The sequence below is a fragment of the Emys orbicularis genome, chromosome 6, assembly GCF_028017835.1.
Source record: "Emys orbicularis isolate rEmyOrb1 chromosome 6, rEmyOrb1.hap1, whole genome shotgun sequence".
NCBI lineage: Eukaryota > Metazoa > Chordata > Testudines > Emydidae > Emys > Emys orbicularis.
Window position 1 is genome coordinate 16,695,511 of NC_088688.1, and position 24,001 is coordinate 16,719,511.

The 24,001-nt window shown below is 39.9% G+C and overlaps 1 protein-coding gene across 1 annotated transcript in view; it reads left to right on the plus strand.

Annotated features, from left to right (window-relative positions):
* Window positions 1-23,194, plus strand: part of ME2 (malic enzyme 2) — a 35,933-nt gene extending 12,739 nt beyond the window's left edge. Inside the window, exons 3-16 of the mRNA XM_065406216.1 lie at window positions 5,075-5,208; window positions 6,969-7,118; window positions 7,905-7,980; window positions 8,912-9,073; window positions 10,421-10,524; window positions 10,882-10,991; window positions 11,102-11,199; window positions 11,625-11,738; window positions 11,831-11,945; window positions 13,294-13,436; window positions 18,090-18,192; window positions 19,047-19,117; window positions 20,532-20,630; window positions 22,782-23,194. Of these exons, the coding sequence (XP_065262288.1) occupies window positions 5,075-5,208; window positions 6,969-7,118; window positions 7,905-7,980; window positions 8,912-9,073; window positions 10,421-10,524; window positions 10,882-10,991; window positions 11,102-11,199; window positions 11,625-11,738; window positions 11,831-11,945; window positions 13,294-13,436; window positions 18,090-18,192; window positions 19,047-19,117; window positions 20,532-20,630; window positions 22,782-22,946 (1,644 nt within the window). The 3' untranslated portion in view covers window positions 22,947-23,194. The remainder of the gene's footprint in view (window positions 1-5,074; window positions 5,209-6,968; window positions 7,119-7,904; window positions 7,981-8,911; window positions 9,074-10,420; window positions 10,525-10,881; window positions 10,992-11,101; window positions 11,200-11,624; window positions 11,739-11,830; window positions 11,946-13,293; window positions 13,437-18,089; window positions 18,193-19,046; window positions 19,118-20,531; window positions 20,631-22,781) is intronic.
* The last annotated feature ends 807 nt before the right edge of the window (window positions 23,195-24,001 follow it).

The window sequence follows — 24,001 nt, forward strand, 5'->3', positions numbered from 1 at the left end:
AAAATCTGCAACTTGTTCTCCTTTTCTATTTGAGAAGGTGTTTAGACATGTCAAAAATGTATGTAGGCTTTAGACTTACAATTCATTTACCTTAGTTCAGTCATCCACCTCAAAGCTGCTGAATTTTTTGTAGACGTGATGCCTTTGAGTGTTTCAAGGGAAAATAAAACCAACCTAGATTGTTCAATTAGAAGACCAACAGTTTAACAAAATATCTCCAATTGAGTAATTAGTGACAGCGCACAGTCTAGATCAGGGGTTCTCACAAGAAATTTTTTGGTGGCCTCAGAGTGTGGCCACCAACTCTTGCTGGTGGCCTTACTGATACTTTTTCCTAAAATATTTGATTAACTTAAGGAAAAACTAATAAATAGCACATATACACATCCACATCATTGGTTTTTGTAGATATTACTGTGAAAAGTGATATTTGTATGTTTATTAATATCAATCACTTTTCACAGGTCACTTAGTAGCTATCTGGAAGGCTGTGAAAAGTTATACTTGCATGTTTGTTAATGTCACTTTTCTCAGCAAGTCCCAGGACAAATTAAGCCCTGAATGGGGGAGGAGGGGTCGGAGGCAGAGGCAGTGGGGGACATGGTAGAATGGATGTAGGCCGGGAGAGGCAGTGGGGCGATGCAGGGGTGGGTGTGGAGCCAGGAAGGCAGTGGGATCCAGGGGCAATGGGGAGGGGGGCACGGATGTGGGGCCAAGAGAGAGGAGGGTGAGTGGTGAGCCCCGCAGCTGTGCGGTTGGAGCTGGGGGTTGGTGCCCACTGCCGTGCGGCTGGGGGATCAGTGCTTGTGGCCAGAGCCCGGAGCTGGGGGCAGGAACTGCACGGCCGGGGAGGGGGTCAGTGCCATTCCCGGATCAGGGATTTGGAGCCCAGGGCCAGTGCCCGCCACCATGTGACCAGAGCCCGGAGCTAGGTGCTGGAGCCCAGGGCCATGTGGTTGGATCTGCGGGTCAGTGCCCGCCGCCACGGAGCTGAAGCCAGCACCTGCTGCCGCATGCCCGGGGATCGGTGCACACCCGGGGCCGGGGATTGGCCGCGTGGCCAGAGCTGGGTGTCAGCACCCGAAACCCTGCAGCCAGAGCTGGGTGCTGATGCCTGAAGTCCCATGGCTGGAGCCCTGGTCCGCACAGCCAGGCTCCCTAAGTCCCGCTGCTGGAGCCCACCTCCCAACCACACCAGGGCTGAAGCCCAAGCCTCATCTCCCCTACCCCCTGGTAGAGAACTCACCGGGCTCCTGCAACGTTGTGCCCCACCTGTCTCCAGGGGCCGTGCAGGGCTGCGGATCCAGGAGGAACAGGGAGGGGTCAATGCTTTGCCTCTGCCCCTCCTCCCCCCATCACTGCTCAGGAAGCTGTCATGGCTGCAGGGAAACCCCCTGGTGGCCGCATTTGAGAAACATTGGTCTAGATCAGGGGTCGGCAACCTTTCAGAAGTGGTGTGCCGAGTGTTCATTTAATCACTCTAATTTAAGGTTTCGCGTGCCAGTAATACATTTTAATGTTTTTAGAAGGTCTCTTTCTATAAGTCTATAATATATAACTAAACCATTGCTGTGTGTAAAGTAAATAAGGTTTTTAAAATGTTTAAGAAGCTTCATTTAAAATTAAATTAAAATGCAGAGCCCCCCGGACCAGTGGCCAGGACCCGGGCAGTGTGAGTGCCACTGAAAATCAGCTTGCGTGCCGCCTTCGGCACGCGTGCCATAGGTTGCCTACCTCTGGTCTAGATGAAATGGTAGGTGAACAATTACAATCCATCATGCTGGTGACTTCAGCTTTGCCAAATCAGCGTGTGAGTGTAGCTGAGTTTTATTTTGAATGAGACTACTTTACAATATATTAATGTGCTGTAAAATTTTATGGAAGTGGTTTAATATTAAAATGAGAACTCACTGTTGTATTCTGCTATTAAATCTAAGGGGGCTTTTATTTTTTGTTAAGAAATACAAGATCTGGAAAATGAGAGTTAATGAAGCTCTGGTGCATAGTGTATTTGTATACTGCATCTGTATTACAGAAACTTTGAATGAATTCTAATTAAGAATAATCATTTATATTAGCTTTGCAAAATGGTCATGAGCATTTATCAGCTCTGGTACAAAATACATTCACCCAACCCCTACCACTGGTAATAATTTTAAAAGCCATCAGTATATTCTCACATATCAATTTCCTCCATTTCCCCCCTCAAAAAACGCCAAGCCTTCTTACCTAATGGTGTTAGAACAGTCAGTCCTGCAGAATTCTGCTCACCTGGTCACCTTCACGTAAGTGGATGAATGCAATGTTATAAGGCTGATTTGTATAGCACCATGCAGTTAGCGGAGTAGTTGTCAGCTAGGAGGGCCAGACTAAGAACAGGTCCCTGTGCCAAAGAGTTTATGGATGAAGGCACAGTACAGAATGCACAGACATGCCTATGGCTTCACTAGAAGGGTGTCCACAAGAGAACAAAGTGCTGCTTTTGATTCTGAAGCAGTATGTTGTAATGGTGGGTAGAAGCGTAGTTAATATTTGTTGACTACTCTTTAGGTTGTGGTATCCTACACTGTGCTGGGTGATTTCCAGTACACAGGAAGAGATAGTCTCTGCCCTGAGTGTACAGTCTAAAAAGGACACCTCTCTTTTCTTGGATCTCTGAATTGGAAAGAGGATTAGGACACTAATCTAGGTGAAAGTCAGGGCAGAGAACAATGGAGGTGGACACCTGGAGCAGGAGAAGAGAGGCTGGGGTCAAGTAAAGAAAGTGACCACTGGGGACCTATTGCTGCATCATGCTGAGCACCTTTTCAGAGCTGCTTAGGCCCCTCGGCTCCTATTGAAGTCATTGTGAACAGAGGGTGATCATCACCTCTGAGGAGGTAAGCAGCGTGCTGCCGGATCGGCAGGGAGGAGAGGGTGAGAATAGGAAAAGAAGAGAAAGGGTAGTTAAAAAGCATAATGTATGAGAGAAAACAAGTGAAGGCAGGTCCCTGGAGGATCTTGATAGTGCTGTTCTAGACTGGATATGGTCACATCCTCATTTCTGTGGGTGAGGGAAAAGGAGGAGGAGTGAATAGAGTGGACATAAGTGTAGTAGGAGAAATAGCCAAAATATTGCATCGTTGGCTTCAGGGATTGACCAGAAATTAAGATGCATCTCTGAATGTGAAGACTCGAGTTGTCCAGATATACAGTGTGGGAAACTGTAGTGTCGTTTAAAAAAAATTCTAACATGTTAACACTGCAGTCACTCAAACAACACTGAACTTCCAGGATGTCTGTAGACTGGGGGGTGGGGAGGAAAGCAAGTACGTCACATAAACAAGGGTGGGTAGCTATTAAAAAATATATATCAAACAAGCCTTGAGATTTTTATTAAGGAACCAGAAGACTTGTGGTCACAAGGGGGAATTAAGAGAATGTCATGCCTAAGTATTTATGGTCTCAGTGGTAATTGAGTAAATTGTTTTAAGGGACCTAACCAAGAACTTTGACTGAGATAATGTACTTTTCACTGGTGGATAGTTCCATATGGTTATGGATAAAATGTTAGCTTGGACTACCATGGTACACAGCTAAAGGTACTCTAGGGTTACAGTGTATTTAAAAAATTGGATATACATTCAAGGTGTTATTGATCCATGTTTTATATACCTTCTGAAGTGATAGATTGTGCTTTGTTCCTTCACATCAAGAATCTTCATGATGCTTTTACTTTTGTAGTGCCTAAAATATGGTGAAAATATTGTTACTGTTTTCCAGTTGTTAATTTCAGATTCCGCACCTGTTTCATTGATGATAAATGTGGAGTTTGAGGGATGGTCATGTAATAGGGCATGAATTGCTGCACAGTAATGAATTAATGGGACAGTTCAAAAAATCAGGAGTTATTTGATATATATGCTGGCAAAGTTCATTTTCACATAACTTTCCAGGATACGTTTACCTCTATGGCATGCACTAAAAGTATTACATAGGGAGTAAAATGAAAAAAAGATGAATTTAGTTTAAAAAAAATGATGACTATTGAAGGTGAACAATTCACATGTAAACTATAGATTGAAATTTGTTGTCATAAAGTATTGGATTATAACTAGTACACTTTCAGAAATCAGGATCTGTTTGTAGATGACTCACAAACAGAAAAAGGGATAAATTCATTAGATAATTTACTATCAATAAATCTACCAGCCTGAAGGTTAAGTCTTACCAAACAACAACAACCAGCCATCTATACTGCTGGTTAGATACTTGAAATTCACCAGTAAAGGTTTTCTCAACAAAATATCAGGAAGATCAGTTACTTGTAAAGAAGTAAAATATATTAGGACTCCTAGATATTTGTATTCATCTGAGATTAGTACAACTAAGGATATTTGGAATCTTTTTTTTTTTTTTTTTACCCTTCATAAACTTAATTTGTTATTATTGATGGAGGAGGCTAAAGCTTTTTTTGTAGTAGGAGATTACAGTTGAAGAGATTAAGAGATCAGTTTTATCCTTAACTAAAAGGAAGGCTTCAGGTTCCGATGCTATCTATCCCAACAGAGGTCGGAGGGCACTACAAATACATTTTTTGGCTGGATAGATTATCAGAAATGTGTAGGGAAATGTTCCAAACAGGGATATTCAAAAGGAACGTTTCAAGAAGCAAATATCACTTGAGTGTTAAAACCTAGCATATCTCCAAAGGAATCTCCATCTGGATATAATCCAATTTTAAAGGTAGAAATGTGCTCTGGAGGAAGATATATGTGCTGATGATTAAAGCACAGGAAGTCAGGAAATCTGGGTTCTGTCTGTGCCACTGATTTAAATGATTTGCCCAAGAACTCACTACTGCTCTATGCCTAGTTTCCCCAACTGTAAAGTAGGAATACGAATTCCTTCTTCCCAGTGTCATGAGGCTTAATTCATTAATATTTGTGAGGTGCTTAGAAATGGTAGTGATGGGCATCAGAGTAATGGATAGTCATAAATATAGATACATGTAAATTTTAAACAAAATAACTACTTTAGCTGACAAAAAGATAAATAGTAAAATAAACTAACCTTTTCCCCCTTTTGTTTACAGGGCATGGCCTTTACATTACAGGAAAGACAAATGCTTGGGCTCCAAGGACTTTTACCTCCTAAAATAGAGACACAAGACATTCAAGCCTTACGCTTCCATAAGAATTTGGCAAAAATGAGTGACCCCTTGGAAAAGTAAGAATTAATCAGTATTTTTCTTACCTATGTGTAGTGCAAGCTTAAAAGACTCCGAGAAAATCTGATTTATTATAATATCAAGGCAGATCTTTTGCATCCAGAGGATTTTATAATTGGCAGATATTTTTTTTAAATTAACGCAAACTGTATTTATCACCCGGACTTGTGCAGCTAAGTAGGTTTTGTATTGATTTAAAGGAGGACATTTGTGTTACTCCACAGTTGTGATGTGATGTGAAAAAGAATATACATAAATGAAAGGTCCAGTCTTGCAGTACTTGCTCAGGCAAAACTTCTGTTAACTTATATAGGAGTTTTGTCTGAGCTAGGACTGCAGGATCGGGCCGTAGCATTATAGCATATTGGCAGAAACATTACTGTTATGTTTCTGGCAGCCTTTCTGTTGTACTTTAGGAGTTTATAATATGGATGAGTTGAGTGTCAGGTTCTCCAAATCTAGATACATAATTTTTCAGATTTTTGTAGAGATGCCCAGAAAAAAATGTGGAGAAAGAAAATCAATTTAGGACTTAAAAATCAGACAGGATCAATACAAAAGTATCTAATTTTATCTTTATATATAACTTATGACTAGAGGGAAACAAAAAATTTTTTAACGTTTATGGGGCACTTAATGATTAATCCTCTGGTGTGTTTTTTCTTATTTTGAACTCTCTAGCCTAGAAAATACTTTTTTATTTCTTTATTTATTTTAAGGATGCTCCTGTTGGCTGCAATGGCTTGATGTTTTTATTGTTGACTTATGTTAGAATGTAACGTCCTAAAAGCCAGTGAGTGGAAAGCTAGAATGATTTGGGGTTTATCACTGGTTTACATTAGGACCACATCAAGATTCCTACTGCAGTCCACTGATAATAGAACCAAGTAACTTGAATCAGTATCACATAGCCTGTTGGAATGGAGCAATGAAATAGTTTCCATTAGGAATGCTTCTGGGACTGCTCTACTGTAAACCAATGGCCCAAAATGAACCCTTAATGAATGTCTTTTGAATCTGCATTGTAATAGAGAAAACAAAGATTCAAGAGTTTATTTTTTAATATTTAAAATCTATGGTGTTTGCAGAATCGGACCCCTAATTAACTGCATTAATTTTATATTTTTGTATTCCAACTTCTCTTTTGACCTCAGAAGGCTATAGAAAGACATCTGGAGAATGCTACTTTATTTCTATTCTAAACTATGAACATTACAATTAATACCTTAAAACCAAAATGCATTTTCAGTCATTATATTAGAAAAAAATTAAATGTTACTTTTGCACAATTAAATGTCCATCCACTCATTTGTTTATCGTAGGACCCAGATGAGATTGTGGTTAGTGTTCAAAAATTCTCAGTGTGGGAACTTTTCATTTAGAAAAGAACGAGGTTAGGAAATCCTAACATTATAAACCTCACGTAAAGTAATCAACCTTTAAACTGCAAATCAGTTGTGGCAGGGGACAGAGGGAGGTAGGAATGATCTCCTATCATAGTGTACATCCATAGGTTGGTGTGCTATCATACACAGTACAGTACACCCAGTATTTTTATTTAGACTTTGTCATCTTTTAATTCTATATTCTCCAGTTTACATCAGTTTCTCAAGGCCAGGATTGAGTCGGGGAAGGAAATGCAAAATCTAAAGCAAATTGGTTTATGCCTCGGCATTTCACACTGTATGTTTCTAGATAGATAGATGCAAACCATTTTAAGCTAATTCTTCTTTTGCCTTGTTTTCCTGTTTGATTACAGGTATATCTACATAATGGGAATCCAAGAGAGAAATGAAAAGTTATTCTACAGGATATTACAAGATGATATCGAGAGATTAATGCCAATAGTATATACACCAACAGTAGGTCTAGCCTGTTCCCAATATGGACATATCTTTAGGAGACCAAAGTAAGGACAGTCATTTTATTTTTGAAATGAGTGCAAGGAATTTTCTTAAGTATGATTTTTATTTCTACTGTCATTCAGAATTTATATGGAACACTTTCACTTGCATATTTTGGCACATGGAAAGTAAAAGGCTGGGTCCTTGGCTGTGGCTAAGGAGTGCACAGCTCAGCAAAGGCAGCATAAAGCTCACCTTTCCATTCCTCTGATCCTGGGCCAGATGTTTGCTAGGCTGGGCCAGTCCCCCAGTGTAACTTAGAGCAGCCTAAAAGCGGCTCTGAGTTATGCCAGTTGTTGATATGGCAGCCAGAGATCAGTGGGACATAAAGACGCTCTGGCCATGCCCCTTTCTTCCAGCCACACCCCTGCACTGACAGCAGGGAAGGGGGTGGCATAAGAACTGTTGCAGGAGTTCTATACTGATCTGTCATCCCTGGAGGAATGCGGGGGGGGGGGGGGGGTCCTGCCATGGCTGCTGACACTAGCTTTAGGGCCACTTTGCCCTGGTGGTGTGACTCAAACGGACTCATGGCAGTACAGAATCCAGGTCGTCTTGTGAACAACTGTATGACTCTACATTTATCTTTTTAATCTAGTATGTTATCTTGGTTGCATAGACTTAGTTATAACTGTCATTCATTGTCTCTTTTATATTCTTTTGTGTAAGCAATTGCAAAACTTGTAATTAATTAGCACCAGAAATGTAGTCTTTAAAACCTTGTTTTGCAAAGCAGAGTTGAAGTTTTAATTATCGAGTATAAAAGTATTTCCATTCTGATTTTGTTTCAGAGGATTATTTATTTCTATCTCAGACAGAGGTCATATTAGGTCAATTGTGGACAACTGGCCAGAAACTGATGTTAAGGTATTACCACCACAACACTCCTTTTTTCTAATTGTCTTTTCTTTTTGAATCCCAACTCATCTTTTTAAAAAGTGGATAATTTTATTGAGAGACATGCTGATGCTAAATAATGCATGCATGGCAATTGTATGAGAATGACAGCTGTATATCGTTTATAACAGTTCTGCACATAAAGATGTGTGGGGTTGTGCCCTAAATCCAAGCTTATAGTTCAAGACCTACAGCATGAAAGCTGCAGATCGACAGTGTTTCTTTCCTATGCCAATTGTGATCATCACAATATAGAATAAAAGTTACAAAACGCTTTTTTCTTAACAGTTCTATCTGGAGAGGATTTTGAGGTTTGTTTCTTAACATGCCTGTCTTTCTCTGAATTACCCACTGTTGCTGTTTTAGGGTAAGACAGAACTGGGAGTTGGGAAACCTGGGTTCTATTCCCGGCTCTGCCACAAACTTCCTGTATGACCTTGAACAAAACACTTGGAGTCTGTGACTCTGTTTCCCCGTCTTTAACATTGAGCTAAAAACACCAAATTTGAAGAAATGTTCTGAGGTTAAATTCATTAAAGTTACTGGAAAGTATTTTGAGATCCTCCAGTGGAAATGCAAAGTCTATTTACAATGGTAGTACTTAAAAACTTGTCAGCTGCTTTAGATAACTAAGTAATTATTTGCAGCAAGATAGGTGATTCCTGTGGTCACTTTAGGCAAGTACAGGGAACACTGCTGATACTAATGTAACCTTGTCTATTTCCTCTTAGGTAAAATTAGCTAGTCCTTAAGTATTGCCACTAGAGACAATAAATTCTTTGCAAGCTAGTCTTAATTTGTTTTAATGGTTAATTTTGCCAAGAAAAATGTATGCAATATTGCTTTATCCTTTATGTCCATGACTATCAAAGTTTACCTTTAATCTTTGTGTAATTTTAAGGCTGTTGTAGTAACTGATGGAGAGAGAATATTAGGTCTTGGAGATCTGGGTGTCTATGGAATGGGAATTCCTGTAGGAAAACTATGTTTGTATACAGCATGTGCTGGAATACGGCCAGATAAATGCCTGCCTGTATGTATCGACGTTGGAACTGACAATCTAGTAAGTTAAACTGTATTTTGCCTGCCATAAAGAAATCACTTTTTGATGGTGGTTTGTAGTAAAAATTAGTACTATAAGAAGGTGTATGTATCTGAGTGAGTACTCTGTGTTAAGATTGAATCATCTTGTGTAATATTAAGTAGTTTGGAATTAATTTAAAGCTGAATATTAATATCTGAGACTCCCCAGCTATGTATATAAAGTTAAGTGGTGCATTTGGACTGTTACTTAAATACTGATCTCGACTGCAAAGCAATGGGAAAAGGTGACCTGATTTTTAAGCTGCTGGAAGAGCGAACCAGATTTGTTAAAGCATTATTACTCTGAATGTTGATTCGTCCCATTGTAAGGACAGTGATGTAATGTTTTCAGGTAACAGTTGATATTTGTCTAACCTCAGAACTTGTTCCTTTATGTCTGTGGCTATGTAGCATAGTGTTCCCAGTGTAGTATTGTTGTCTATTTTATTTATATTGCAGAAATACTCCAGCAGGGATAGGACTTCCTTGTTGCTAACCATTGTGCAGACATATAGGAAGACACAGTCCCTGCCCTGAAGAGTTTCCAGTTAGATCCTGTTAGACCTTTTTTTGTTTCAGGAGGCTGGATTCACTATAGGCAAAATCAAACAATACTCCAATGCCTTAGCAAATAATTTGTATTTAACTACTAACAAAACTATGAAAAGAGAGAATTTAATCTCTCTCCCAATTAAGCATCTGGAAGGAGACTGACAAAGGCACAAATAGGAGCTAACTAACCTTTGTGCCTTTGAAAATTTACCCCCTTTTTCTTTTCAGCTTATTTTACTTCCCGATTGTATTTTTAAAAGAAAATGTCTCCTCTGTTCCTGTGTATTTCATTTTAACCAGTTTCCCAAGATTCCTAATTCCTGCCCCGCCCCCTAGTTTCTTTTCACAAACATTTTAGACCCACGCATGTCCAGTTAAGTTGCAAGCTCAATTAGACATGAAGCATTCTCATCAAAGGCAGCTAGAATTCAAGTTTGTGAAAGTGATGGAGTTGGGGAGAAAGCAGAGGGAGAAATAGAAAGGGAGCAAAAAATGGTGGGTGACTTCTAGAAAATCCAGAGAATTGCCACCAATACCTAGGATTTCTGCAGTATTTGCTCCATTGGCTGCAGAATCAAAGAATTCCTGGCTCCCTTACTATATGGCTAGCTAGAAATTCAACTGTGAAAATACTCCCGGAAGGAAAGATAGCTGAAATCCTTCTCCGTATCTTATCTCTGGGTAGTGATTGAAATATATCACTTAGAACTTTGGAGGGTGTATATTGAGTGAATGAGTGATTTCATTCTGCTGCTATCTTTGGTTTATTTTATAGACCCTATTAAAAGATCCTTTTTACATGGGCCTGTACCAAAAAAGAGACCGCTCACAGCTTTATGATGACCTGATTGATGAGTTTATGGAAGCCATTACAGACAGGTATGGTACTGAATTGGTTACTCATAAATTTGTCAAGAAGTAGTGGGCCCGGGGAAACATCACACAACTTCCTTTTCAAATGTCATATCGGGAGAGAATATAGTTGAGTGACTAGAGTATAGGACTATGAATCAGGAGACCTGAATTCTAGTCCTGGCTCTACCAGTGACTTTGTGTTTGAATTTGGGCACATCTCCTGTCCTCTGTGTAAAACATATATAAGACAGAGATAGCATTTAACCGTTTCCAGGAAGAGCCCAATGACTGCTTCTGGCCCTAAACAACTCTGTGTGTATATATTGGAATTTTTGATTTATTAATGTGTCAATTGATAAAATATCGTGCTGTATTCTTTAGGTACGGCCATAACACACTTATTCAGTTTGAAGACTTTGGGAATCATAACGCTTTCCGTTTTTTGAGGAAATACAGAGAGAAATATTGCACCTTCAATGATGACATTCAGGGTAAAATGTTCACTTCTGACTCTTGCTACATATGTGAAAACCTTCCCCCAAAAATATGTTCTGTCATGTCAATCTATTCAGCTCTCCTGAGAGTTTTATTTCCTTTGTAGGGACAGCTGCAGTGGCCTTAGCAGGAATGCTGGCAGCACAGAAGGTTGTTGGGAAAGCAATCACAGAGCATAAAGTTTTGTTTCTTGGAGCAGGAGAGGTGAGTTCTGCAATGGTCTCTAGTGCAATTAAAGTTAAATCCCATAGAACTGTAAAAAGGGATTATGGGTGTTCTTTGTGTTTTCTTACAGAACTCTGTATGCGAGAGGCCTACTGAACTGTATTTAAAGGAAATGCTTCTTTACAGAAGATCATTATTTATTTTGAAGTTTGGGTTTAACATTTACAAAAGAATAATTTTCAAGGGCCAGATTCTCACTTCACCCATACAGACATCATAAAGCAGATGGGCCCAGGCATACAATGGCAGGGTTTAGCCCCCAAAATTATGATTCCGCGCGCGCGAGAGAGAGAAAGTAATTGTTAGTTCTTACCATATTGGAAGGAAATGTACCATGATTTTCTTAGTAAGTTAAACTGATGGATGTTTCCTTTATTTTCAACTACTTGTTCTTTATCTGTCAGGCTGCTCTTGGAATTGCAAACCTCATCGTTATGGCTATGATGGAAAGCGGTATTTCTGCAGAGGAAGCATATAAGAAAATATGGATGTTTGATAAATATGGCCTGTTGGTTGAGGTGAGGGTCTGCCAGGCCTTTTGAATAACACAGTACACATTGCTATTCTCTTTCCTTTCCTTCTCACAATCAGAATCAACTTAAATCTTTAGGGCCGAGAACAAAAGGTAGACGCCAATCAAGAACCATTTACGCACCAACCCCCAGACCAGGTGCCAAAGACATTTGTAGATGCGGTGAATGTACTTCAGCCGTCAGCTATTATTGGTCAGTAAACTTATTTCAGACTCCTTAGATAATATATGTTGTTAATTTTATCTTGCTGTCACTGGGCCAGTTGCTCCTTTCACTTTTACCAGTGTACATATCGCATATATAACACATAGCATAACCCCGCATATGTCGATGGGGCTACTCTGCATTTGCACTGGGGTAAATGACAGCAGAATTTGGTCCACTGTTTTAAAATACGTATAAAATGCTTTTGGGGCTCAGTGTATCATGTCTCTAATACATACAGTCTCAGCTCTTTAGCTATGGCTGAGGAGCTCAAAGCCCAACTCAGGGGCATGACCTTTTTTTGCTCCCCACTCCAATCCTGGGCTGGCCAGTCTGCTGGTGTAGCTTAGAACAGCCTACAGACTGGTCTGAGTTACACTGACTGGCAGTGGTCCAAAAGAACGATACTGCAACTGCGGATCAGTGAGAAATAGAGAAGATCCAGCTACTCCCATTTCTCTTGTCACATTCCTACCCCAGCAGCTGGGAGAGAGATGGTGCAGGAACTGCTTTGCATACTTTGTGTCACCACGATACCCCCTATGCTGAAGTAATTTTTCCCGTGGCTGGCTACATTGACTTTTGAGCTAGTATCTGCCAGCAATTTGGTGCAAAGCAGATGTTCTGCACCCCAGTCCCTGATCCCCAGTATTCATTGTGTGAATATGTATGTATGTATATGTTAATTATAACAACCCCTAGTAGCCACCGCTATAGTTAAGGCTGCAAAATGGCTTCTGTTATAATACCATATTTTTTCTTTGCACATAACTTTTTGAAAAAATATGGTTTTGGGCTGAGTCTTTGCCCCTGAGTGTGCGGACGTGTGTGTGTGTCTGAGTGTGCATATTCATTTTTATGTATTTGTGCATATGTATGTCAAGTGTGTTAAACTGTTTGAGTTATAAAATGATTGTGGGGAGGAGGAATACCTTATTCTTAAGGCCCCTTCCCGCCTCATAAATAACTAAAAAATATCTGAACTTTGAAAATTCAAGCGTACTGATTTGTAGTGTCTTCGCTGGGTTTGAATAGTGTAGGGTTTAAGTTTACAAAGCATTTCAAATTAGAGATGGAAAAAACCTTTTGGGTCATCTTGTGCATCTCCTGACAGTGCAAGATTGTTTCCCACAGCTCATTTTCTAGATACAGCTTGTTTTAATGAACGATGAATATTTATTCAAAGCCTTTTATTGGTTTTCCTGAGTGTGACTGACCTTAACAGTGATAATCTTGATTCACATCAGAAATAAATAAATACAGTGTAAACTTCTTGCAATCATTGTCCCATTTTACATGTATAACTGTAATTTTTGTATCTTTCAATTTATTTCAGGAGTTGCAGGGGCTGGCCGACTCTTTTCACATGATGTGATCAAAGCCATGGGTTCCATCAATAAAAGACCTATAATATTTGCACTAAGTAACCCTACAATGAAAGCTGAATGCACTGCTGAGGAAGCTTATACATTAACAGAGGTACATAGTGATGAAAAATGTCAATGCACATATATTGTTTTTCTGTAATGTAAGAGTGCAAAACCTCAAGCATTTAAACTTGGAATTTCTCCATGTAAAGAATACAACTGCTCATTATCTTCCAGTTTCAAATGCATATTTGTCTTAGTATACATTAAAAAGCAGCTCCGATTTTAAATTATTACATTTGGCAGGCGATTACTTCATAATGAGGTCTAAAACTTGTTTCTGTTTTGACAACAATATTGAAGTGTAATAATTGGTTACTGAGAGTAACTTGTGTTTCTAACCTTGACTGACATTGTTTGAGACTATTTTTAGCTTTTGTTTTTAAAGAAACAGTTATTTTATGTAATAGTCATGACAGAAGCCAGCTACAACCTGGAAATAGTTAATTAAACAGTCTTTATTTAACATTGAATCAGGTCCTCAGAACACGGAATGTCTTTGCTTGTCTTGTACAGCCCAAGGATCATACTTGGCACTTAATTTCCTAATATTTGAATTGATCAGAACATTTAAAATTATGCATAGCGGACTGATTCTGATCTCTCTCACTCTGGATTTACACACCAGTGTAATTCCACTGATTTCAGTGCTGTTGCAGCTAACTTAGCTCAATGTGAGTGAGCTCAGGCCCAGTATTTGCATTTAGTAAACGAAAACCCAATAAAACCTTTCTCCTTCTGCACAGTTTTTAAGCAGTGTGCACATAAGACTGTTTTTTGGTTTGAGGAGACTGGCAGAGGGGGAAGAGATAGGGGAGAAAAAGCAGAGGCAGAGTTGGCTGTAGTAGTTTTGAGCTGGCCTGCAAAACAATTTTTTGTCATGCCTCCCACTTAAATCCTTTTGACTCCTGTCCTGTAGGATCTCACCACTATCCACAGGGCTAGCATGGGGACTTTAGAAGCAGGGTGGTTAGTGAAATGGTTCTTTGGAAGACATCCCAACCTTAAGTGACTCATTTATGTAGAAGTGTGTGGGCAGGGATCTTTAGGTGCTTCCTGCTGCAGAAATGTGTATTTGTGGTTTGTTCCTTTCAGCATTGGTGATCATCACATTGGTCAACAGCGCTGTACATTTTAAGGCTAAAGGGCTTGAAACTTACCTCTCTCCCTTGCCTAACAAAGAAAGCTGAGATTCTCGTATAGCTTTCTAGTTCTCCCCCAGATCAGTGGGTCTGTAGTGGAGTCTTTGCAAGGGCAAAGGCCCACTCTAGTAAAAGACAAAAGCCTCTGGACCAAATCTGGATTTTTGACTACTGTATTCCAGATTTCTACGACACAAGGGAACTCAAAAGCAAGGTGTTTAGTACCTCAGGGCAATTAATTCTTTGTATACTGGCTATTCCCCAGATGTTTATTACGCAATATTTTGGTGAATAAAGTATAATACTCAAAATTCACAGTTCAGATTGAAGGTAAACAGAAATAGATGATAGGGCCAGATCTTCTGCTGCTATAAATCAGTGTAGCTCCATTGATGTCTGTAGGGGGTACTTATCCACATGTGATATGAATGAGGTTCTGTTTCTCACTTTAGAGAAGGTCTACACAACAACAGCTGTCTCCACGGAATCCCCCGTGTGTATGTAGAGTGCTGAAGTGCACTCTCTGGAACATTTTATCACAGTCTGTTTCCAACACAAGATAGTGCTGGGTAGATCCAGGTGCAGTAGATCAGTTTAAAGTGTTTTCACTTAGCTAAACACCACTGAAAGCAAGTCAGACTGGTACTCAAAACAATTAGTCCTTGGTAGGTGGGGAGGGAATCTTTATTTTTCTCCAGGAGCTGCCTTCTATAGCGGCTGCCTTAATTTCTATTCATGATTTCCCATAATCTACCATTCACGTGCATATGTTAAATTGTTGTGTTGTAATGTTAAGGTTGTGAAATATTACAGGTTAATGGAAAAAGGATTTTCATTTTTACAGTCCTCCAAATTTTATTTTTTCTAATACTTTTGGCAGTTTATATTTTCCCACCCAATATTATGTCCATTTTCAGAATAATTATTTCTCTAAAGAGAAGTTAGTACAGCCTCGGTTATCCAGAATTCACCATTATCTTAAGCAGGGTCATGCTCTCTGACACCTAATAATTACATAGAGAATTCCCTTTATTAGCCAAAACCTTGATTATCCAAAATTACTCAGTGTTCCCCTTGTCATTTGACTAATACTTTGTCTTGTAATTACCAATCCTCCACTCCCAGCCCTTTAGGTTTCTTGACTTCAGAAATGGCGTAACCATTATAAATGGGAAACTTTCAAATAACACTTAATGAGAGAGTCCATAGACAAACCTTCTAAGAGCAGGAAGAAACCATCAATAAACTCTTACTGCTTATTCTTGCATTTCCTACAAGAGTATGGTGATGCTTTGGTGCCCTCTGCTGCTTTGCAAGAAGTATTTTTTGTTTTTAGTTTACATCATCTTTTGACTCTGACTTCACATGTACTTTGCTACCTACTCAAAAAGTCCATTGCTGTGTGTATATCCACACGCTCAAACACAGTACCAGAGCTTTTTGCATACATGGTGATGTGTTCTCATGTGTGAGCTTGATATAGAGCTGTAAACTTTTAAATTTTATTATTTTCACAATTTTCATTACTTTTCAGGTTTGAACTGGAAGAGGGAGAGATTGCTTGACCATAGGGCAAGCAGATTTCACACTCAAACCTCTAGGCTTCTTTTAATATTTCTTAATTAAAACCATCTTCATAGCAAGAGAGGATCAATTACATAACACATTCCTTCTAGAGGCCCTGATTCAGCAGAGCACTTAAGCACATATTGAGACCACAGCCTATCATGCTGACCAATATTCTGTCTATCAGCCTGTTGTCTCTTATCTTATATTTTACATTGTAAGTTCCTTGTGATAACAACCATCTTTTTGTCCTCTGTTTGTTTAGCATCTAGCACAGCGGGGCCTTGGCCAAGTCATTGATGAAAATATTGACTAGTATCTGTCCTGGGTCAGTACTGTTCAATAGTTTCATTAATTACTTGGATAATGGAGTGGAGAGTATGCTTATAAAATTTGCGGGTGACTCCAAGCTGGGAGGGACTTTGAAGGACAGGATTAAAATTCAAAATGATTTTGGCAAATTGGTCTGAAATCAGCAAGATGAAATTCTGGGATGTATTAACAGGAGTGTTGTATGTAAGACACTGGAGGTAATTGTCCCTCTCTGCTCTGCACTGGTGAGGCCTCACCTGGAGTGCTGTGAAAATGGGAGAAAGTCCAAAGGAGAGCAACAAAAATGATAAAAAGTTTAGAAAACTTGACCTGTGAGGAAAGGTTAATAAAAACTGGGCATGGTTAGTCTTGAGAAAATAAAAATGAGAGGGGAACTGATCAGTGTTAACATATATTCAGGGCTGTTATAAGGAGGACTGTGTGCAATTGTTCTCCACCTCCACTGACGGTAGGCCAAGAGGTAACAGGCTTAATATGCAGCAAGGAAGATTTAGGTTAGATGTTAGGAAAACCTTTTTAACTACTGTATAAGGATAGTGAAGCACTGGAATAGGCATCCAAGGGAGATTATGGAATCCTCGTCATCCAGTGTTTCTCAAACTGGGGTCCCAACCCAAAAGGGAGTCGCAAGCCTATTGTAGGGAGGTTGTGGTATTGCCACCCTTACTTCTGCGCTGTTGCTGGTGGCGGCGCTGCCTTGAGAGCTAGATGGCATGATGTGGGCGGGGGGGGGGGGGGGGGGGAGGGGGGAGGTCATCACAACCTGAAATATTTTCAAAGAGGGTCCCAACAAAAAAAGTTTGAGAACCCCTGACAAACACTTGTCGGGCATGGTCTAGGTTTACTTGGTCCTGCCTCAGTGCAAAGGGATGGACTAGATGAACTGTCAAGATCCCTTCCAGCCCTACATTTCTATGACTAGTGCACCTAGGTGCTGCCACAGTACAAATAATAATTTAATCATAATAACTTACTTTAATCATGTGATTAGTCCCAACGGAAGGCTTTACTTACCTAGAGAACTGTGTGCTATTAAGAGGAATTAAACAATTTAAACAAGTAGAAATCTTCCATTCCTTAGAAACCTGCATAGTTTGACGCGTATGCTTTCTACTTTTAGTTTCCTGATGTTTGTAACTCAGAAGGAAATCTTGCTAATATTTTTGTCTCTTCCAGGCTGTTGTTTGGTGGGAGTTTTGGTTTTTGTGGGGATGGACTGTAGAGCTTTGATTCAGCAAGGCACTTGCATGGCCCTGACTTAAAGCATGTGAAAAAATTAGGCCCATGATTAAGTTCAGGAGTGGAGGAAGGCTCCCTAAAAGTGTGGGGGCGGGGGCACCGGCGCCTGAACCCTGCCCCCCCCCCCCCACCAGCGTCTTCTCTTCTCCCTGAGCCCCAGCCCCGGTGCTGCCTCTTCCCTGCCAAGACCCTGCCTCCCACTCGCTCCTCTCTGCCCCTTCTCCCCCTCCCCCCATTGCTCGCCCCTGTGGCTGGTAAAAAGTGATGGGGCCATGGTCCCCTGGCATCCCCTGTTCTGGCATCCCTGCTTAAATACCTTTACTGAATTGGGGCCTAGCTGATTGTGAGTGTGGTGTGGTAAGCCTCTCATTCATGGTGACTTTACGTAACGCAGACTCTGTGAATTACTCCCTCTTGTTTAACAGGGGCGGTGTTTGTTTGCCAGTGGCAGTCCGTTCGAGCATGTGGTTTTGAAAGATGGACGATCCTTCAAACCAGGCCAGGGAAACAATGCCTATATTTTTCCAGGTAGTATCGAGAATTCTGTTCTTCCACTTTAAGATTAGATTATTTCAGAGTTGTTACCTAATACCGCAGCATTGCCTAGAGACCCCACTCAGGCCTGGGGCTCCGTTGTACAGGCACACAGTAAGGCACCTTCCCAGCCCTGAAGAGCTTAGTCTAGTTTAAGACAAGACTTAAGTGAGTACAATAAATAAATGGAGGCTGTTAAGGATATGTGATATGACAAGGACGAATGATCAGAATACATGGTGACATAGGCTGTCTGTGTGCACAATTAGCAGGTTTCAGTTTGATTACTTTTTAGAAATATAAAGAACCAAGGCATATTATTGAAGACATTGCTTCCTTATGGCCACCTGCCAAAGTGTTTATTGTTTCTTGGCGGGGGGGGGGGGGGGCTTTCATAAAGATGCTGTTCTTCTAATTACTTTTGCACAGATAATAGTGCAAAAGAGGCATCATCGGATAATTTTTTTAAAACAAAACCTGTATTCCCCCCCCCCAAGTTGCACATTCTGGTATGTTCCTAGGACACCAGTAACTAGTCTTCAGAACTTGTGTTTTAACATTCAACTAAAGTGAATGTATGAACCAAGAGTTTTGCGCATTAACCAAAAAAAATCCAGCACAGCACTTGAGTGTTCCACCGTCTGTCTATGCTTATGTAGCAAAATTAGCACTTCTCTCTCTCTCCTTTGCTGTGAATCTATTGGCACTTGACAGAGGAGGTTTAAAAAATCATATCCATAAATCTGAAACACTTTTTTATGGTTGTCTGCATTTCTTGCACCCTGTCAATGACGGGGCTGCACATTAAAAATGATTTTATCATAATATTATCAATAATTGTATTATAGGTGTGGCTCTGGCTGTAATCCTCAGCGGTGTTCGGCATATTAGTGATAAGGTCTTCCTTGAGGCTGCAAAGGTATGTGTTCAAACATAGATTATGGCTTTTGAAAGGCGAAATCAGTCACTTTGACATGATGGGCTGAGTTGGACTGATCAAAAATTTTCCACTGAAATGGTTTTTCAGTAGAAAATTGGGTTTTGATTATCAATATTTTTTGTGAGAAATGTCTGCTCATGACAAAAATTTTATTTTTTTGTCCAAAAATAGAGTACCTGAAATATGAAATATTTCAATTTGTAAATGCAGCTGCAGTGCCTCATGGGAATTGTAGTTTGGTTACCTTGTGTTCCCATTCTCCTCTATGGACTGTGCTCTCTGGCTGGACTACGTCTCTTGTGATGCACCATAGCCAGGGATTCTGATGATGCACCACCTCCCTTCTCCAAAAGGGGAGACTGTGGTGCATCATGGGAGTTCAATGAGGGAGCTTGGCCTATGGAGGAGAATGGACACATGGGGCACTGCAGCAGCATTTCCAAATCAAAATATTTAACATTTTTGGCCAAAATATTTTGGTTCTCAAATTTCCAACAAAAAAATTACATTTTCCACAAAGGTAGGGGAGAACCCCATTTATTGACCAGCTCTAGGGCTAATGTTCTTTTATCTCCCTACATTGCCATGTGTAGTCCAACTTTATGGACTTGATTCACCAGCCTCTGGAGCCTCTGCACTTTAGGGGGGAAAATGATCCATAAGATGGTTGGATGATGTTACTTGGAGAATTTGTAGCCAGGGCTTTTTAGGGTTGCCCAAGGGGAGAGTAGCTACAAGACAGAACAAAGGTAGAAAGGAAAAACGTCTTAAACCCTGAAATACAGTGTGTGTGGTTTTTATTGTGTGGTTTTTCTTTTTTATTGCAAACATAGGAACAAAGGGGCTCTGTCCAATCTTTGTTGTAATTTCTGTTTCGTTCTTTCATGCACCTTCTGCAGCTTCTTTTGTCTGTCTGTTTGTTTTTCCATCTCCCCCTCTCCTTTTTATATTTACTTATTTATGTTGTTTTATTTGGATGTGAGTGGAATGATGGGATCCATCATTTTGTGCGTCCATGTTAAATGGGCCAACCCTGCAGTGCAGTGGCTTCCTTGTAATTTACCTATTTACTGTTGTTAACATTGAGATGTTGACACTTCAGCAAAGAAACATCTGACTTCAGCTGAGATGCTAAAAAATCTTAATAATAATAATGACAGGTTTCAGATAATAATAATAATGAGGGAGAGCTTGTTGCTTTGGACACAGATTGCAGCATGCATCTTTACAGTAATTTTTGAGGCTTTGACTGACTTATACCAAGCACTTTTATATGTATTTCAGGTAAACTGTCCCAGTAAGAACTCACAAACACATTCCTCTGTTTGCAGCTTAGTGATGCATTGCCTCCTGAGAGGGGTCAATAAATTACTAATATTTGTTTTTAATACAGACATTGACAGACCAGTTGACTAATGAGGAACTTGCCCAAGGAAGGCTTTATCCACCACTGTCCAACATCAAAGAAGTTTCTATTTGCATTGCTGTTAAAGTAAGTGGATAGCATTGGCCTACGCTAAAAGATACACTGTATATTATATAAACTTCCCAAGCTCTGTAGCATGATATTTGAGGCAAAAAAGAACAGACTAGCGTTCAGGCTATTGATAAAAGTGCAAAGTACTACACTTAGGAAGGAAAAATCAACTGCATAAATATAAAATGGGGAATAGGCAGCAGTATTGCTGAAAAGGATTTGGGGGTTATAGAGGATCACAAATTGAATATGAGCCAACAATGTTGCAAAAAATGTCATTGTGGAATATAGTAACAGGAGTGTTGTATGTGAGACGTAAGAGGTAGTTGTCCCACTCTGCTCTGCACTGGTGAGGCCTCAGCTGGAGTTTTATGCCAGTTTTGGGCATTGCACTTTTTAAAAGATGTTAACAAATTAGAGTCCAGAAGAGAGCAACAGAATAAGAGGTTTAGAAAACTTGACCTATGAGGAAAGGTCGAAAGAAGTGAGAAGGCTGAGGGGGGGCCTGGTAAGTCTTCAAATATGTAACAGGTTGTTATAATGAGGACAGCGATCAATGGTTCTCCACATCCATTGAGGATAGGACAAAAAGTAGTCAGCTTAGTTTGCAGCAAGTGAGAGTTAGTTTAGGTTGCATATTAGCAAAAACTTCTAATTATAAGGACAGTTAAGCAATGGAACAGGTTATCTAGGGAGATTGTGGAATCCCCATCAATATTGGTTTTTAAGAGGTTAGACAAACACTTCTCAGGGATGGCTTAAGTATACTTAATCATGCCCAGTGCGGTGTGATGAGAAGAGACCTCTTGAGGTCCCTGCTAGCCCTACATTTTTATGATTCTGCTATAATAAGGGATATTTGTGAAATATTCGTTTATTTATATGCTGGTAATGATCACTAGTCAAAACTTTGTTCCTTTGATTTCTTTGATATCATTCCAGTTCTAGGTCCCTTAAAAGGTTCTGGTCCTTATTCTAGTCCTTTTAGGACTTTAGAAATGTTTCTTCCTCTAGCATAACCTATTTAGTTCTGTCCATAAGGGATTCTCTCGCTTTTGAAGCCCAGATTTGAACTCATGGGAACAGAGTAGTCTCGGTCAAGGGCCACCAGCTATGGAATTCATTGACACCAGAAGTCAAAATGAGCCCTAGCCATACACCCTTTAGGTCATATTGCAAGATTTTCTATCAGCATGCCTTTGCCTAACTTATGAGTTGCAGAATGGTCCCATAAGTAACTGGCTTTAATTTGAGACAAGGAGGATAGTTTGTCATTCTCCTAGATGGTGTTGATGCTTTATGTAGCTTGTGGCTTCATGGGTGCCCTAGAAGTGTGCATAATGATACTTTATCTGAACGTTAGATTTTGCTGTATGGCTGCATTCAAAGGGTGTGTTCCTACCTCAGCTGAAAGGATGCAAAGAAAAATACTTGATTATTGTGTATCAAACATTCTTTAGAGCAGTTAATTCCACTGCATAAGATGTCAAAAGTATGGTAGCAATCTTTTTAGTATATAAGATCTTCTGGAATCGCTAATATGAGAGAGAGAGAATAAAAGTGCCACTTCTTTTATTAAAAAAACAAATGTATTCTCCACTTTGAAAAGAACAGAGGTACTAAGGGCCAAATCCTTCCCTTGTCTGCACTTCCCTAGAGAGCAGGGATAGTGGCATATGTCTTGTGCGCCTCAAATTTTCCTCACCAGGCCAGGAGCTCAAGGGAGGGATCCTAGATGGGTGAGCATTCTGCTGCCTTCCAGAAGTAGAGTGCACCCCAGACCAGCACATTGCATATCCTGCAGGTCTGTAGCATGTACACGAACTATCTGGGGAGCTGGCCATTACCTTTTGGCTGCCAACTATGCCTTCTTAGGAACTTTGAGCACCAGCCAATACCTAAGCCAGGCCCCCTTTTTACACTCTCTTGTGAGCACTACATTGAGACCCTGCCCTTTTCCTTGCATAGGGGATGCTTGTAATAATGAGAGGTTAAAAAAAAAATCAGAAGTGTGATTTTTATTTGACACTATCTGCTACCCTCGACTAATCCTTTTTAATATACATCTAATTTCACTAGCTTAGCTGAAGATCTCTTCTGTTTTCCTAGTATATAATCCAAAAAAGTATTAACAGGCACAAACTGTACATTGATTTAACTTTTCAGGTTATGGAATTTATGTACGCAAACAACATGGCTTTCCATTACCCTGAACCTGCAGACAAGAACCAATATATACAATCAAAGATTTGGAGCTACGAATACGAATCCTTCATGCCAGACGTGTATGACTGGCCTGTGTCTACGGCAAAGCCAGCTGAAAGGCACTGACATACAAAAGATCGCACTCCTCGGGTGCTGTCTTCTACTCTGCAGGGAATCCTTTTCAGACCAATTTACGATAATGACTTTTGCAACTTGTAACTTATTTTCCCTCATTTTGTTGTCTTCCCTCCATCCCCTCATTTTTCTGCGTGACTGATTTTTCCCATAAGAATCTGATCAACTATATTGGTGATGGCTCACATCACATGAATGGTATAGCTGTCCAAAATTCATTTAAATGACAGTAATGTTGTAACTCAAGTTTAGAGCCCTCTTTACATCAGAGAATTTTTAAATGGTATTTTAGCCATAGATAAATGATAATGAACTGTATTCGCCGTCTCATCATTGCTGATTGCCAAGATATTTGCTTTTGCTTTTTAATAATAAGTCTTCTGTCTAGTTTCTTCATTGTCATCACGAACAATGAATTGTCGCATCACAGAAAGAATCTGTCAAGAAAAAAGGCCAGATGTATCCAAATGGCAGATTCTGTTCCATCTGCAGAACAAAGCTACATGTGTCCAGGTTTCCATGCTTCATTCAGCCTTCTTGGCTGTGGGGAGGCCAGTGTTGTGTGCACATTTGAAATTTGCAATACTATTTGTACTCTATAGTTTAATCATTGTATAGAATTTATTATTGGAAAAAATTGTGAATTAGTTTGAAAAAAGTTATTCTTGAAAAGTCTGAAAATAATCACATTATAGTCGGGAGGTTTTATGTAAGCAAAAGAAGGTAAACTATTGCAGATTATTCTACTTTTTGAGATGCAGTTTATAAAGCAGTCTACAGAATCCTTTATAGTGAGTTGTGGAAGCTACGGGTGGTTCAGTTTAGCTGCAGAACTCAGAAATTATCTGCCAAAAGATTTTGATTTGATTTGTTTTCTTTTTAAGGTTCTGTTACTTTTAAGCAAACCTCTCAGCATTGTGTTCTTCCTAGAACTTACATCCTTTGTTTTCACATGAGGAGTTTGTAGAGCCAGGTGACCCATCACTGACCAGAAGTGACTCCAAAACAGACCTGCTTGGTGCTTTGAACAAAAGTTATTTTCCCTC